At 36.8% G+C, this 15,267-nt stretch overlaps 1 protein-coding gene across 2 annotated transcripts in view; it reads right to left on the bottom strand.

Annotated features, from left to right (window-relative positions):
* Positions 1–15,267, bottom strand: part of SMC5 (structural maintenance of chromosomes 5) — a 108,021-nt gene that overhangs the window by 62,128 nt on the left and 30,626 nt on the right. For both annotated transcript variants that reach the window (XM_043891207.1, XM_043891206.1), the window contains exons 4-6: positions 4,763–4,925; positions 3,739–3,873; positions 2,119–2,259 (exon numbers count right to left, since the gene is read on the bottom strand). In XM_043891207.1, coding sequence (XP_043747142.1) covers positions 2,119–2,259; positions 3,739–3,873; positions 4,763–4,925 — 439 coding nt within the window. The remainder of the gene's footprint in view (positions 1–2,118; positions 2,260–3,738; positions 3,874–4,762; positions 4,926–15,267) is intronic.

Here is a 15,267-nt window from a genome sequence, read left to right as displayed (position 1 = left end):
CCACAAGACTGGAAAAGCTCAGTTTTCATTCCAATCCCTAAGAAGGACAATGCCAAAGAATGTTCAAACTACCGCACAATTGCACTCATTTCACATGCTAGCAAGGTAATGATCAAAATCCTCCAAGCTAGGCTTTAACAATATGTGAACTGAGAACTTCCAGATGTACAAGCTGGATTTAGAAAAGGCAGAAGAACCAACATCAAATTGCCAACATCTGCTGGATCACAGAAAAAGCAAGGGAATTTCAGAAAGACATCTATTTTTGCTTCATTGACCATGCTAAAGTCTTTGACTGTGGATCACAACAAACTGGAAAACTCTAAAAGAGAAGGGAATACCAGACCACTGAGAAATCTGTATGCAGGTCAAGAAGCAACAGTTAGAACTGGACATGGACAACAGACTGGTTCCAAATTGGGAAAGGAGTACATCAAAGCTGTATATTGTCCCCTTGCTTATTTAACTTATATGCAGAGTACATCATGTGAAATGTTGGGCTGGATGAAGCACAAGCTAGAATCAAGATTGCCAGGAGAAATATCAATAACCTCAGATACAAAGGTGACACCACCCTTATGGCAGAAAGCGAAGAGGAACTAAAAAGCCCCTTGATGAAGGTAAAAGAGGAAAGTGATAAAGCTGTCTTAAAACTCACCATTCAGAAAACTAAGATCATGGCATCTGGTCTTCATGGCAAATAGATGGTGTCAAAATGGAAACAGTGACAGAGTTTATTTTCTTGGGCTCCAAAATCACTGTGGACAGTGACTGAAGCCACGAAATTAAAAGATGCTTGCTCCTATGACAAACCTAGAAAGCGTATTAAAAAGCAGACACATCACTTTGCCAACAAAGGTTCATAAATTCATAGCTATGGTTTTTCCACTAGGCATACGGATGTGAGAGTTGGACTTGAAGAAGTCTATGTGCCAAAGAACTGATGCTTTCAAACTGTGGTGCTGGAGAAGACTCTTGAGAGTCCCTGAGACAGCAAGGAGATCAAACCAGTCAATCCTCAAGGAGATCAACCCTGAATTTTCATTGGAAGGACTAATGCTGAAATCTTCAATACTCTGGCCAGCTGAGGCAAAGAGTCAACTCACTGGAAAAGACCTGGATGCTGTGAAAGATTAAAGACAGTAGAAGGGGACAACAGAGGATGAGATGGTTGAATGGCATTACTGATTCAACGGAGATGAGTTTGAGCAAACTCTGGGAGACAGTCATGGACAGGGAAGCCTGGCATGCTGCAGTCCATGGGACCACAGTCAAACACAACTAAGCAACTGAACAACAATAAACATTATAGGAAATCAAAAAAGGAAACACTGAAAAATCATTAAACTCAATCTTTAAAGGGAGAAATCAAAAGGCTTCAAAGTACAAAGATAAAACAGGTGTCAGAATAATAATAAACATAGTAAAAACATTATGAAATTGAGCTGAAAAAGAAAGAAAAAGTTTAAGAAAAATGGAATTACGGAAAAGGATATGGTGAAACAGGTGGGACAGGCTGAATAAGGTCACAAATACAGCCATACATTTTTCCAATCTAATAATTATTTCCATCCTGACATTAAAAATATTATTAAACTTTCTTATTTTTGTTCCACCCACTGAAAAATAATGTATTGAGGGAAATGAATTTTTGACCCAAACTGTGGTTCCAAATCATATACATTACAGTGATTGAAACAGTAAACTCAGTAAACTTATGAACCATAATGAATAGAAGATTACAGTTAATATCCTTCAGCTCTGTCTGTAGCTGAAGCTGATATCAGTAGCACACTCCAAGTAAATTTTCAGTGACCTGAGGACATTTCATTTTTACATATGTACATATTTTTAGCTCATTAATATTTTATAAAACAAAACTATCTGTTGACTCAATTCTGGAAGAATTAAGGACAAAGACTAAAATCAACTGTTACCTGTTATGCAATAACAATAACATAGCACAGTTACAAAATAACACAGAGACAGATAAATATTACTATGCACGATATACAAAGCAAAAATGAACAACAGCACCTAATTTAAGTATTTAGTGTCTCCTTTATAATTTTCCTGATACTTAAAGAATCACTATTTACTTTAGTAACTCAGACTTACCACCCACGGCCTTTTTGCTTCAAGCATCTCAATCAAATCTAAATGTCGCTTACGTTCATAGAACCTGTCCACATCTTGTTTATATCTTTCATTCCTCTGAATCATTTTCTCTAGATATTCAGTTTTCTCTTTGCATGAGGTCTAAAATAAATATTCATTTAACAATTAGCTTAATCAAAGAAAGACAAAAGGTCAAATCTTTTTATAATGAAAAATGTATAGTGCTAGCAAAATTTCACAATAGGAGTTCTTAAGAACTGTGTAAAACTAAAGTGCACACCTGAGTTCTGGTCTAGGCTCTACTATTTATCAATTATGGGACCATGAGGAAGCCCTGCCACATCTCTAAGCTTGGACTCTTCTTGACTCTAGAGAAGAGAGATATCTGCCCCATTTATCTCACTGGTAGGAGCTACTCAACTTACCAAAGGTGAAAGCTCAAAAGCTGTTACAAGACATAGAGAAAAGTGATATTATTAGTAGTATGTTATGAATACCCATGACTGAAGGACTTAGAAATGAGATAAAGGAAAGCTAAAATCTAGCCTTTATCTTGTGAATTAACAAACACATAAAATGTACTCAGAATCTAGAAGAATATGTGCTTGTTTTCTTTCAGAAGTTGGTAAGTAGTTACAGTGTTTCAGAGGGGAGTATTAGATGATTTGATGTGGGGAAAAATAAAAGGACTGACAGGGGTATCTAAAGTAGGATTAAAATAATTACAACTTCTTTGGTCATTCACTCTGAATAAGTATAACAATAACAAGAGCATTAGATCAGAACAAATCACATTATCAAGTCCAGGTAGTTACAGTTTGTGTGTGCTTAGTCACTTCAGCTGTGTACAACTCTCTGCAATCCCATGGACTGCGGCCCAGCAGTCTCCTCTGTCCACAGGATTTTTTAGGGAAGAACACGGGGGTGGGTTACCCTGCCCTCCTCCAGGGGCTCTTTCCAACCCAGGGATCAAACCTGCACCTCCTGCACTGCAGGCAGATTCCTTACTAATGAGCCCCCTGGGAAGTGCCAGTTACAGTTTAAAAGAAAGCATTTATTTACTAGATTTCTCATTACAAAAATGTACTGAATTAATTTTAGCTGTTGAATTATGGAAAATGATTCATTAAATAAACATCTTTTAATGTGATATACTATAAAAGGACATTTATTTATTAAAGGTGAAAATAAAAATCAAACACTGCAACTAAATGTACAGTTTTTTTTTTTACAAAGTCTATCCTCACAACTGAATACAATATAAGAACAGGCTCAACAGAGTGCTATATATATGCTGTATTACCCAAAACCTTATACAGCACCTGACATATCACAGGTGTTTAGTAAACACTGAATGAATAAAAGAATAACATCGAAACTTCCTGAGAGAAAAAAGTACTTTGTAATACTATAAATTGGCTCTTTAGAAATTCAATTAATAATATATATTTGATGACATGATAGTCAAAACTTTATATCAAAGCCATTCATACTTTTTAGTAACCTAATTTAATTACTGAAAATCCTTGCTGAAAAAAAATCACAAATATATGAATTCACTCAATGAACTATTATTTACTGGCCATTGAAAGACAATAAAACAAGTTGACTGTAAATTACCTCTAGTTGTTTTTCTTTCTCCCTGAAATTTTTGAGTTCACAGTGGTATTTGTGCATTTCTGGAGGACCAATTGACTTCTCGGTAGCTTCAAGGAGTTCAATTTTACTGAGTTTAGCAAATTCTCCAACTTTATCCTAGAGACAAAACTTAAATATCAACTAATATTATCATTTACAAAAATCTTCAAAACATTTTTCACTCAATGATACATGTCAAGAAGAAACTGATTCAAAAGAAAAAAAAGCTTTGAGATATGAATCTTAAATCCTATCCTTTGATATATTATTCTTTAAAATAATAAACTTAGGGTATAAACTACCATCTTTTTGAGAACTTTAAAAAAATTTCAATGTCAGTATTTCCAGGTTGAAACTTTTATATACATTTAACACAGTTTGGAAATAAAAAATACTGCCCTGGATTGAAATGATCATTACCACATGTCAATCGGAATGAAATTATCAGATGAAGGCAGCCTCAAATCAGCTGATAAATGCTCTCAAATTTTAACTTTTACTTAACTTGGACACAGTAATCAAACCACCACTGTTTCTGAAGAAAAAAACTAATTCAGTCACTAGAATAACATCCAAAGGCAAGTCTAAAAGATATTTGACTTTAATATTCAACACGGAATATCAAGATGTTTTATTTTTTTTGAACAGATCTAAAAATAGAAAATGTTTCTAGAGGCATAGATTTAAGAGTCTTGGTATATAAAGTATTTTATACAAATACACTGATTAAGAAGTTGTTTATTAACACAATTTTAAGAGCCTATAAATTGGAGCACAGAACTATTCAAGCTACTTTGTGTACTGATAAATAATACCTTTATTTCCTTTATAATACTTCGATAGATTTATTAACTGAGTATTTCCAAATTACTAAAAAGTAGTAAGATTTTACTATAAGAGATGAGATGCTACCTTTTACAATACAAAGAACTGTTAAGTATTAAGATCACTATGCTCATTTTAAATAGTAACAATAGCTCTCAAAAAGTATTTAATTCTCTCATACCTGAGGTAGAAACTGGCAAAGATTGCCCACTTGAATATTTAAGGCTGCAACTTGCTCTTCTACTATTTTTTGGGATGTAGATCTTTTGTTGATGAACCAAAAGGACTGATTTTTTGCCACATCAATCTCACGAGTGATTACAAGATTTCCAGAAGTCCTGAACCTATTTAAAAATTAGAAATCTTTATATTCAAAATACGTAATTTTAGAAATTAAAATTAAACTTCTAAAATTCCCTTGCACCAAAGGTTTCCACATATGACTATTATTATAATTTTTATTCCTTTTAACATTATAGCCCCTCCAAAGAAGGAAAGCCTGGCATTTTATTAGTGGTAATAAATAACTGACCACAAATAAGTTACTTCTTTCAACATCTGAAATCATTTAAACTGCTAAAATAAAATTAAAACACACTGATATTAACTCCCAAACACTGCCTGAGGATTCACATATCTGGAGTTATTTATCCTTTAATCATTATGCTATTCTCTAATCACATGTGCTCACTACAATTCAAACTGGGTTGATATATGAAAGCATAAAGAGTTCAACCTTGAAACTCTACTTGGAAAATGTACAAATGAAAACCAACTACTGTGTATGTATTTCCAGGTATCAATTGGAAATGCATAGAGGTGGCCCATGGCTTCCTCATCTTATACTCCACCACTCTGAATTCAGAAGAAACTGTATCACATGACTATAAAGGAACACTGAACAAAAGAAAATTCATCCGAAAGAAGGGTATTTATTTTTTGCTTTTAGAAGCACTACTGCACCACACCTCCTACCTATTCATCCATCTTCTTCACTGGCAATCAGCAGCATGTGGCATAAAGATAACTTATTGGTATCCAATGGCAAAATGACAATGTAAGTATTGTATATATTATCTAGATTATACTGTAATCAGAACACTCCAAACAATAAGATTTTAGGATGTTCAACAAGGTATTTTAAACTTTCATTTCCAAGAGTATAACTAACAAAGTATTTTCTGATTCTCTTACTGAAAAACTACTAAAAAAAATTAGTAAAATATCTTTATAAATGTATTTATAGGTTAGCATGAAAGTAAGGAATTCTGGCCAAAATACCAGTGCAGATGGGAAACCATCAGTGGAAAAATGAAATTGCCTTTCATTCTGAGGGCATTTGGCCAACCAGGTAACCTGGTGTATTTATTTTTATGATCCCGAGAGAGGGGTGTTGAGGACAAAGCCCAGAGTTCTCCAAGGTAGAGAGTCTAACAGAAACCATCCCAAGGATCTGATCAAGAAGGCAGAGGAGTAGGACACGGGGACCACCTTCTCTGATAAATACATCAAAAATACATCTACATGCAGAATTATTTACATAGAACATCTACTGAACATTGGAAGACTTCAGACTTTCTAAAGGGCAAGAAAATCTTCATGTAACTAAGTAGGACAAAAGAAGAAAGGAAAAAGAGAGAGCGAGAGGAACTGGGATGGAACCTGAGTCCCTGGGAGCAAGCTGTGAAAGAGTAAAGGTTTCTGCACATTGTGAAGTTCCCTCTTTGGTGGTGAGATCAACGGGGACAAAGGGGTAGCTTTGGAGCCTCAGGGTGGGTGCAGCAACTGGCTTGCAAGGGCAAAGTGGAAAGACACCTTCAGACAGTAGGTGCCACCTGGCAGATCCCAGCCTGAGACACTCATCTGCTGGGGCAGGTGGAGCGAGGCTTGGGCTTTGGAGGTTAGATCGCAGGAGAGGACCAGGGCTGGCCGTGTAGAGACGACCTGAGGTGGGTACGGTGTGGTGCACCACAACAGAGCGAGTATGGGAAGAAGCCTGGGGCTGATAGAGAGGCCAGGCACCATTGTTGGTGGCAGGACCATCAAAAAAAACTTCCTTCTCTGAGTTCATGCTCTTAGGCAGCAGAGCACTGCCTACACAGGTTTCAGAGATGGGCATGAGCTACCACTATCACCTTGGACTCCAGAGATGGGCATGGGCTGCTGTTGCTCAGGATCCTGTGAGAGGTGGCTGGTCGTGGCCCCCACTTCCTGGGAGCATGTGTGGGCAGCACACCTGCACACTGCCCACCAATATCCAGTACACACTAAGGAAAGATATGATAAGCATCCAAACCAAAAGCAGCCCTCACACCAAAAAAAATTAAACCCATACAAGCTATGCAAGGACGCTACCACATATTAATAGCCCTGCAAGAGAGGAGAGCGAAAAAGTTGGCTTAAAACTCAACACGCAAAAAACTAAAATCGTGGAATCCGGTCCCACCACTTCATGGCAAACAGATGGGGAAACAATGGAAACAGTGACAGACTTTATTTTGGGGGGCTCCAAAATCACTGCAAATGGTGACTGCAGCCATGAAATTAAAAGATGCTTGCTGCTTGGAAGGAAAACTATGCCCAACCTAAACAGCATGTTAAAAAGAAGAAATATTACTTTGCCAACAAAGGTCCGTCTAGCCAAGGCTATGGTTTTTCCAGTGGTCATGTACTGGATGTGAAAGCTGGACTACAAAGAAACCTGAGTGCCAAAGAATTGATGCTTTTGAACTGTGGTGTTGGAGAAGACTCCTGAGAGTCCTTTGGACAGCAAGGAGATCTGACCAGACCATCCTAAAGGAAATCAGTCCTGAATATTCATTGGAAGGACTGATGCTGACGCTGAAACTTCAATCCTTTGGCCACCTGATGTGAAGAACTGACTCACTGGAAAAGACCCTGAGGCTGGGAAGATTGAAGGCAGGAAGAGAAGGACGACAGAGGATGAGATGGTTGGATGGCATCATTGACTCAATGGACATGAGTTTGAGTAAACTTCGGGAGTTGGTGATAGACAGGGAAGCCTGTCATGCTATAGTCCATGGGGTCACAAAGAGTCGGACATGACTGAGTGACTGAACTGAAGTGAACCAACAGAAATGCAAACTATTGTAAAAAGGAACTAAAAACTCTAAGGAAGAGTCAAGAAAAATTAGAAAATTCATTTGCCGAGACAAAGGCTAAACTACAGGCAATGCATAACAAGAATGAATAATGCTGAGAGAATAAGTGATCAAGAAGAAAGAATAATGGAAACAATCTGGTCGAAACAGCCAACAGCTAAAAAAAAAAAAAAAAAAAAGCAATATAAGACCTATGGAACAATAAAGTATGCCAATCTACACATAACAGGGATTCCAAAAGGAGAAGAAAGAGAAAAGAGGATTGAAAATTTATTTGAAGAAACTATGGCTAAAAACTTCCCAAACTTAAAGGTGGAAACAGATACCCAGATACAGGAAACATACAGGGTTCCAAACAAGATGAACCCAAACAGACCTACACCAAGACATATTATTTTAAAAATGGCAAAAGTTAAAGAGATGATTCTTAAGGCGGCAAGAGAAAACAAAGAGTTAATGACAAGGGAACTCCCATAAGACTATCAGCTGATTTCTCTACAGAAATGTTACAGCCCAGAAAGAAGTGGCAAAATATATTCAAAGTCTCAAAAGGGAAAACTCTGCAACCTAGAATACTCTAACCAGTAAGATAGCCATTTAGAATAGGAGTAGAGATAAAAAAATTTCTCAGACAAGCAAAAACTAAAAGAATACAGCAATACTAAACCTATCCTAAAAAAAATATTGAAACACCTTCTCTAAATAGTAAAGAAGTAAATAGATATAGGTAGGAGGAAATCACAATGGAAAAGGAAACCACTTAAGCCAGTGTACATACAGATAAAAAAAAAACCCAACCTATTTGTGAAAGCAATGATAAACATAGTGAATAGCAAAAGGATAAACATGAAGATATAAAAATGATATAAAATAAAATGTGTGAAAGAAGACTAAGAGAATGTAGATACTTTTTTTCTAAGAATGTTCACCTATGTGACTATTAAAGCAAGCAGATGTAGGAAAGAGTTAACATACTTGAAAAAGAGAGCAACGACAAATTAAAAACATACAAAAATTCACAAAAACCAAAAAACATACAAAAATTCACAAAAACCAAAAAGAGAATGTAAGCATAAAATTTTCATCAAACCAGAGACAGGAAAAAAGGAGAAATATAGTCAACTGGAAAACAAGGTTTAAAATGGCAGTAAATACTTATGTATCAACAACTACCTTAAATGACAGTGGACTGAATACTCCAATCAAAAGACAGAGTAAAAGATAGGATAAAAGAAAAAAAGAGCCTCCCACGTTAGGACAAAGGACACACAGACTGAAAGTGAGGGGATAGAAAACGGTATTTCATGCAAACAGAAATGACAAGAAGGCAGGAGTCACAATACTCATATCAAACAAATAGACTTTAACAAAGGCCATAAAAAAAGGTTAAAAAGGACACCATATGATGATAAAAGGATCAATACAAGAAGAGGATTTTACACTCATTAACATATATACACCCAATATAGGAGCACCCAGATATATAAGACAAATACTAACACGACACAAAGGCAGAAGCTGATAGGGATACAACAGGAAGAGACTTTAATACCTCATTCACATCAGGGGATACATCCTCTAGAAAGAAAACCAACAAGGCAACAAAGATCTCATACGATGCAATAAAACAGATTCAAGTGATATTTTCAGGACACTGCATGCAAAGAAACCCAGGATACACATTCTTTTTAACTGCACATGAAACATTCTTTCAGCTCAGTTCAGTCGCTCAGTCATGCTGGACTCTTTGCGACCCCATGAACTGCAGCACGCCAGGCCGCCCTGTCCATCACCAACTCCTGGAGTTTACCCAAACTCATGACCATTGAGTCGGTAATGCCATCTAACCATCTCATCTTCTGTCGTCCCCTTCTCCTCCTGCCTTCAATCTTTCCCAACATCAGGGTCTTTTCAAATGAGTCAGTTCGCATCAGGTGGCCAAAATATTGGAGTTTCAGCTTCAACATCAGTCCTTCCAATGAACACCCAGGACTGATTTCCTTTAGGATGGACTGGTTAGGAATGACCACATACTAGGGCACAAAATTAGCCCCAACAGATTTAAGAGTACAGAAATTATTTCAAGGATCTTCTCTAACCACAAAGGCATGAAACTAGAAATTAACCACAGGAAAAGAAATGAGAAAAAAACAATTACATGGAGATTAAACAAAATGTTACTAAAAAACCAATGGATCAAAGTGAAAGTCACTCAGTCGTGTCAGACTCTTTCAACCCCACAGACTACATGGTCCATGGAATTCTCCAGGCTAGAATACTGGAGTGGGTAGCCTTTCCCCTCTCCAGGGAATCTTCCCAACCCAGGGATCGAACCCAGGTCTCCCACATTGCAGGTGGATTCTTTACCAGCTGAGCCACAAGGGAAGCCCAGGGTAGCCTATCCTTCTCCAGCGGATCTTCCCGACCCAGGAATTGAACCAGGGTCTCTGGCATTGCAGGTGGATTCTTTACCAACTGAGCTATGAGGGAATGAGGAAATCAAAAAGGAAATAGACAAGAGTAAACAAAATTGACAAGCCATTGGCCACACTCACCAAGAAAGGATAGAGAACCCAAGTGAATAAAGAAAGAAACAAAAAAGAAGTCTCAACTGATACCACAGAAATACAAAACACTCTAAGAGAATACTATGAACAATTATATGCCAATAAATTCAACACCCAGAAAAAAGGGATAAGTTTTCAGAAACATACAGTCAAACAAAATTCAATCAAAAAGAAATTGATAATTTGAGCAGACAATCATTAGAAGTGAAATAGAATCTGTAAATAAATAGAAGAAAGACACCCCCTACAAACACAAGTGCAGGACCTGATGGCTTCACGGGTTAATTCTACCAAACATACAAAGAACTTAAACCCATCCTTCTCAAACTCTTCCATAAGAATGGAGAGAAAGGAACACTCCTAAATACATTATATGAAGCCACCATCACCGTGATACCAAAGCCAGACAAAGCAACACCAAAAAGAAAAATTAAAAGGCTATATCTTTGATGAATATAGATGCAAAAATTCTCAACAAAGTATTAATAAACCAAATACAACAACACATAAAATAAAAAATCATACACTACGACCAAGCTGGATTCATCCTAGGGTCACAAGAAGGGGTCAACATATGCAAACCAATCAATGTGATATGCCACATTAACAAAAGACAAAAACCACATTATCATCTCAATAGATGTGGAAAAAGCATTTGACAAAATTCAATATCGATTCATGATAAAACTCTTACCAAAGTGGTATAGAGGGAACATTTGCATTAGTTGCTCAGTCATGTCCAACTCTGCAACTCCATGGACTGTCACCCACTAGGCTCCTCTGTCCATGGAATTCTCCAAGCAAGAATACTGGAGTGGGTTGCCATTGCCTTCTCCAGGGTGCCTTCCGGACCTCAGGGTCAACCCAGGTCTACTGCACCGCAGGCAAATTTATTATCATCTGAATCACCTGGGAAGCCCAGAGGGACCATATCTCAACATAATAAAAGCCATTTATGACAAACCCACACCCAATATAACACTCAAAAGCAAAAAGCTGAAAGTCTTCTTGTTAACATCTGAAACAAGACAAGGATGCCCACTCTTATCTCTGATAGCATTAGAAGTCCTAGCCAACAAACAAAATGAAAAACTCTACTCAGCTATCCTTGCTTAAATGGGATACAAAAGATATTTAAAAAATGAAATAAATGAAAAAAAAAAGGAAAATATTTAAAGAGAAAGCTGCTAACTATATTCATTAATGGCAAATTAAACAGATTTTAAGGCAGAAAGCCTCAAAAGATGAAAAATTCAGTATATAATAGAGTTCAATACTGTCCTATAAATATATAAAGGAAAGATAGGCAAAACAAAGGTAATTAACAAATCTACATAAAGAAAGGGATGGTGTAATGCTTTTCTCAGTAATAGTAAAAATAACTAATAACCTTGCACTAAATAAAGAACAACAGCAGAATACTCATACTTTCAACCAAATAGGTAACAATTACAAGAGCTCAGTATGTAAGCCTTATAAAATTTCGAAAGATTGGGAACATAAAGATCACCTTATCTATTTTTTACCACATTACCATCAAAGTGAAGATCAATACTAAAATAAAACAGGAAGACCACTACATTAGAATTTGAAACAGCTTTTAATTTGAGCTCAAAAACAAAATGAATAAAACATTCACAACTGAAAAGTAGAAAAATATTATACCAAAATTTGGGAGATGGAAGTAAAGCAGTACTGATAGGCAGATTTTTACCCTTCACTATTTACAGTAGGGAAAAAACAAGACTGAAAATGGGTACAATTTCCATTTCAGGAAATGAGAAGAACAAAAGACATCAAAAGTTTAAAGAAGAATTAGTAAAGAGAAGAGTAAACATGAATGAAATATAAAACCGTGACATAAGACAGAAACAACACTGCAAAAAGTTAAACTCATTAAAAAAAGACGAATAAAACTGACAAATCAATTTTTTCCAAGACATGAAAAAAAAATGAATGAAAGAGGGGAAAACAACTACAGAATATACTTAGATAATATTTTTTATATATGAGAAGACATAATACAAACATAATAAAGTTACATAAGAACATAGTATTCAGCCAAATAAAATTAAAAGCCAAGATGAAAATATTTTTTAGAAAACTATAAATTACCATGATGACTCAAGAATAGAAAAACTAAATAATTCATTGCTGCCGCTGCTAAGTTGCTTCAGTCGTGTCTGACTCTGTGCGACCCCATAGATGGCAGCCCACAAGGCTCCCCCGTCCCTGGGATTCTCCAGGCAAGAACACTGGAGTGGGTTGCCATTTCCTTCTCCAATGCATGAAAGTGAAAAGTGAAAGTGAAGTCACTCAGTCATGTCCGACTCTTAGCAACCCCATGGACTGCAGCCTACCAGGCTCCTCTGTCCATGGGATTTTCCAGGCAAGAGTACTGGAGTTAGTTGCCATTGCCTTCTCTGAAATAATTCATTATCATTAATTAAATCAATAGGCCCAGATGATTTTATCAGTAACTTTAATCAAACACCCAATCAACTAATATTTCACAAGCAAAATACAGATGTTAGGGAAGCAAGTCTACCAATGCAAAAACTATGACTATGTTGAATTTATTCTAAGAATGCAAAATAGAGTGAACATTAGGAAATTAACTGAATTTCCAATTAAAATAATATGATCAATTCAATACATGCTGATAAGATTCATTTGCTAGTTCTAATTAAAAGAACATGAAATCAGGAACAACAAGGAATACCCCCAAACAAGTAAATCATATCTTTCAAAGTCCTACAACAAGCCATCTCATTTCACTCCAGCCACCCTATCGTTTTTCTGTTCCTCAGCAACAACAAATTTAATTTTGCCTGAGATCCTCGGCACAAACTATTCCATCTGCCTGGAATACTCTACTCCCAGTTCTTATGGTTCTCATTCAGTTCTCACTTCCCAACAGGCCTTTCCTGAACATACAATAGGAATAAATAAAACACCACCTCCCCCAAACCCTGCCAAGGCCTACAATGAACTAAATCTGATGAAAGTTCTTTTTCTTTATTTTGTTCCACCTGTCAGCAGCATTGGACAGGTCGACAGCATTGGACTCCTTGAGTGCTTTCCAGGTACTGCATTCTTCTCACTCACTAGCATTCCTCCCAGTCTCCTTTCCCCATGTTCAGCCTCTAAATGCAGCAGTACAACAGAATCTAGTTCTTAGAGACTTCCTTCCTACATCTGCATCTTCTCCCTTGGAGATTTCAACCACCCTACCAACAACTCCCCATGTGTATTATCTTTGGCCCAGACTTCTCTAATTGGGGGGGCGGGGAGGGCAGGGGGCGGGGCGGGGTGGGAGCTAACTGCCCATTCAACATTTCAACTTAAATAAAATGAAGACACAAAACTGAATGAGATTTAGCTCATCACAGACCTTGGCAACATTTCTACCTGAATGTCTATATAAGCATCTCAAACTTAACTCTGTATTTTACTGACCCTAAAAGCATTTGTTTTTGTTGCTGTGCTTTTCCATCTTAACATTTCTGAAACTAGCTCGCACATTTCAAACTGTTTCATAGTTTAACTGGAAGTTGCATTTTACAAAGGTGGCATCTTAATTCGATTAAATATGGTTTACTCCAAAATGACCTTCTGATCTTACCCTAAACCTCCAGATGCAGGTTTCATTATCTCAGTTAAGGGAAACTTCACTCTTAAGGATGCCAGATACCTATATTGGTACACTTCCTCTTCGATGCCCCTCTCTCTTTCATATTCTGTATTTAATTTGTGAGCAAATTTTAGACTACTTTACTTTCTCTTAGAATTATTAATTAGCTTCACTGATTTCCTTGCTTTTGCCTGTTTTCTTACAGCCTATTTTTCACAGAGCAACCTAAATGATCTGATTAAAATTTAAGCTATTAAATTATGTCACCTCTCTGCTCGAATTCTGATTGCTTCACAGCTTATTCAAAACAAATGCAAATTCCTTACAATGGTCTACAAAGCCTAATGAGTTGGTTTCCTTATATTTTCAGAACTTATCTTTTACTTCTATTTAACGCAACCCAGTGACACTATGTACCACTTCCGGGCCTTAGCATTTACAGATTCCTCTACCTGAAATGCAGTACTGGGGTGCCATCTCAAAAACGAGATGTTCTGTTCGTTTACAAGGCAAACCATTCAACATTACAGTAACCAAGCCTATGTCTCAGCCACTAATGCCAAAAAAGCTGAATGGTTCTACGAAGACATACAAAAGCTTATAGTAGTAACACCAAAAGAAAACAAAGGTCCTTTTCATCATAGGGGACTGGAATGCAAAAGTAGGAAGTCAAGAGATACCTGGAGTCATGGCAAAAACCATTACAATATTGTAAAGTAATTAGCCTCCAATTAACTAAATTAATTTTTTAAAAAAAGAGAGAGATACCTGGAGTAACAGGAAAGACTGGCATTAAGAGTACAAAACGAAGCAGGGCAAAGGCTAACAGAGTTTTGCCAAGAGAATGCACTGGTCATAGCAAACACCCCCTTCCAACAACATAAGAGATGACCAGATGGTCAATACTGAAATCAGGCTAATTACATTCTTTGCAACCAAAGATGGAGAAGTTCTATACAGTCAGCAAAAACAAGACTAGGAGCTTGACTGTGGCTCAGACCATGAGCTCCTTATTGCAAAATTCAGACTTAAGTTGAAGAAAGTAGGGAAAACGACTAGGCCATTCAGGTATGACCTACATCAAATCCCTTAGGATTATACACTGGAGGTGACGAATGGATTCACGGGATTAGATCTGACAGACAAAGTGCCTGAAGAACTACAGACATATATTTGTAATATTGTACAGGAGGCAGTGATCAAAACCATCCCCAAGATAAAGAAATGAAAAAGGCAAAACGGTTGTCTGAGGAGACCTTACAAATAGCTGAGAAAAGAAGAGAAGCAAAAAGTAAAGGAGAAAAGGAAAGATATACCCATATGAATGCAGAGTTCCAAAGAATAGCAAAGAGAGATAAGAAAG

Source organism: Cervus elaphus, chromosome 29, assembly GCF_910594005.1.
Source record: "Cervus elaphus chromosome 29, mCerEla1.1, whole genome shotgun sequence".
In the NCBI taxonomy this organism is placed as follows: Eukaryota; Metazoa; Chordata; class Mammalia; order Artiodactyla; family Cervidae; genus Cervus; species Cervus elaphus.
The sequence above is the reverse complement of the archived record's forward strand: the minus strand, read 5'-3'. Positions and strand labels throughout refer to the sequence as shown.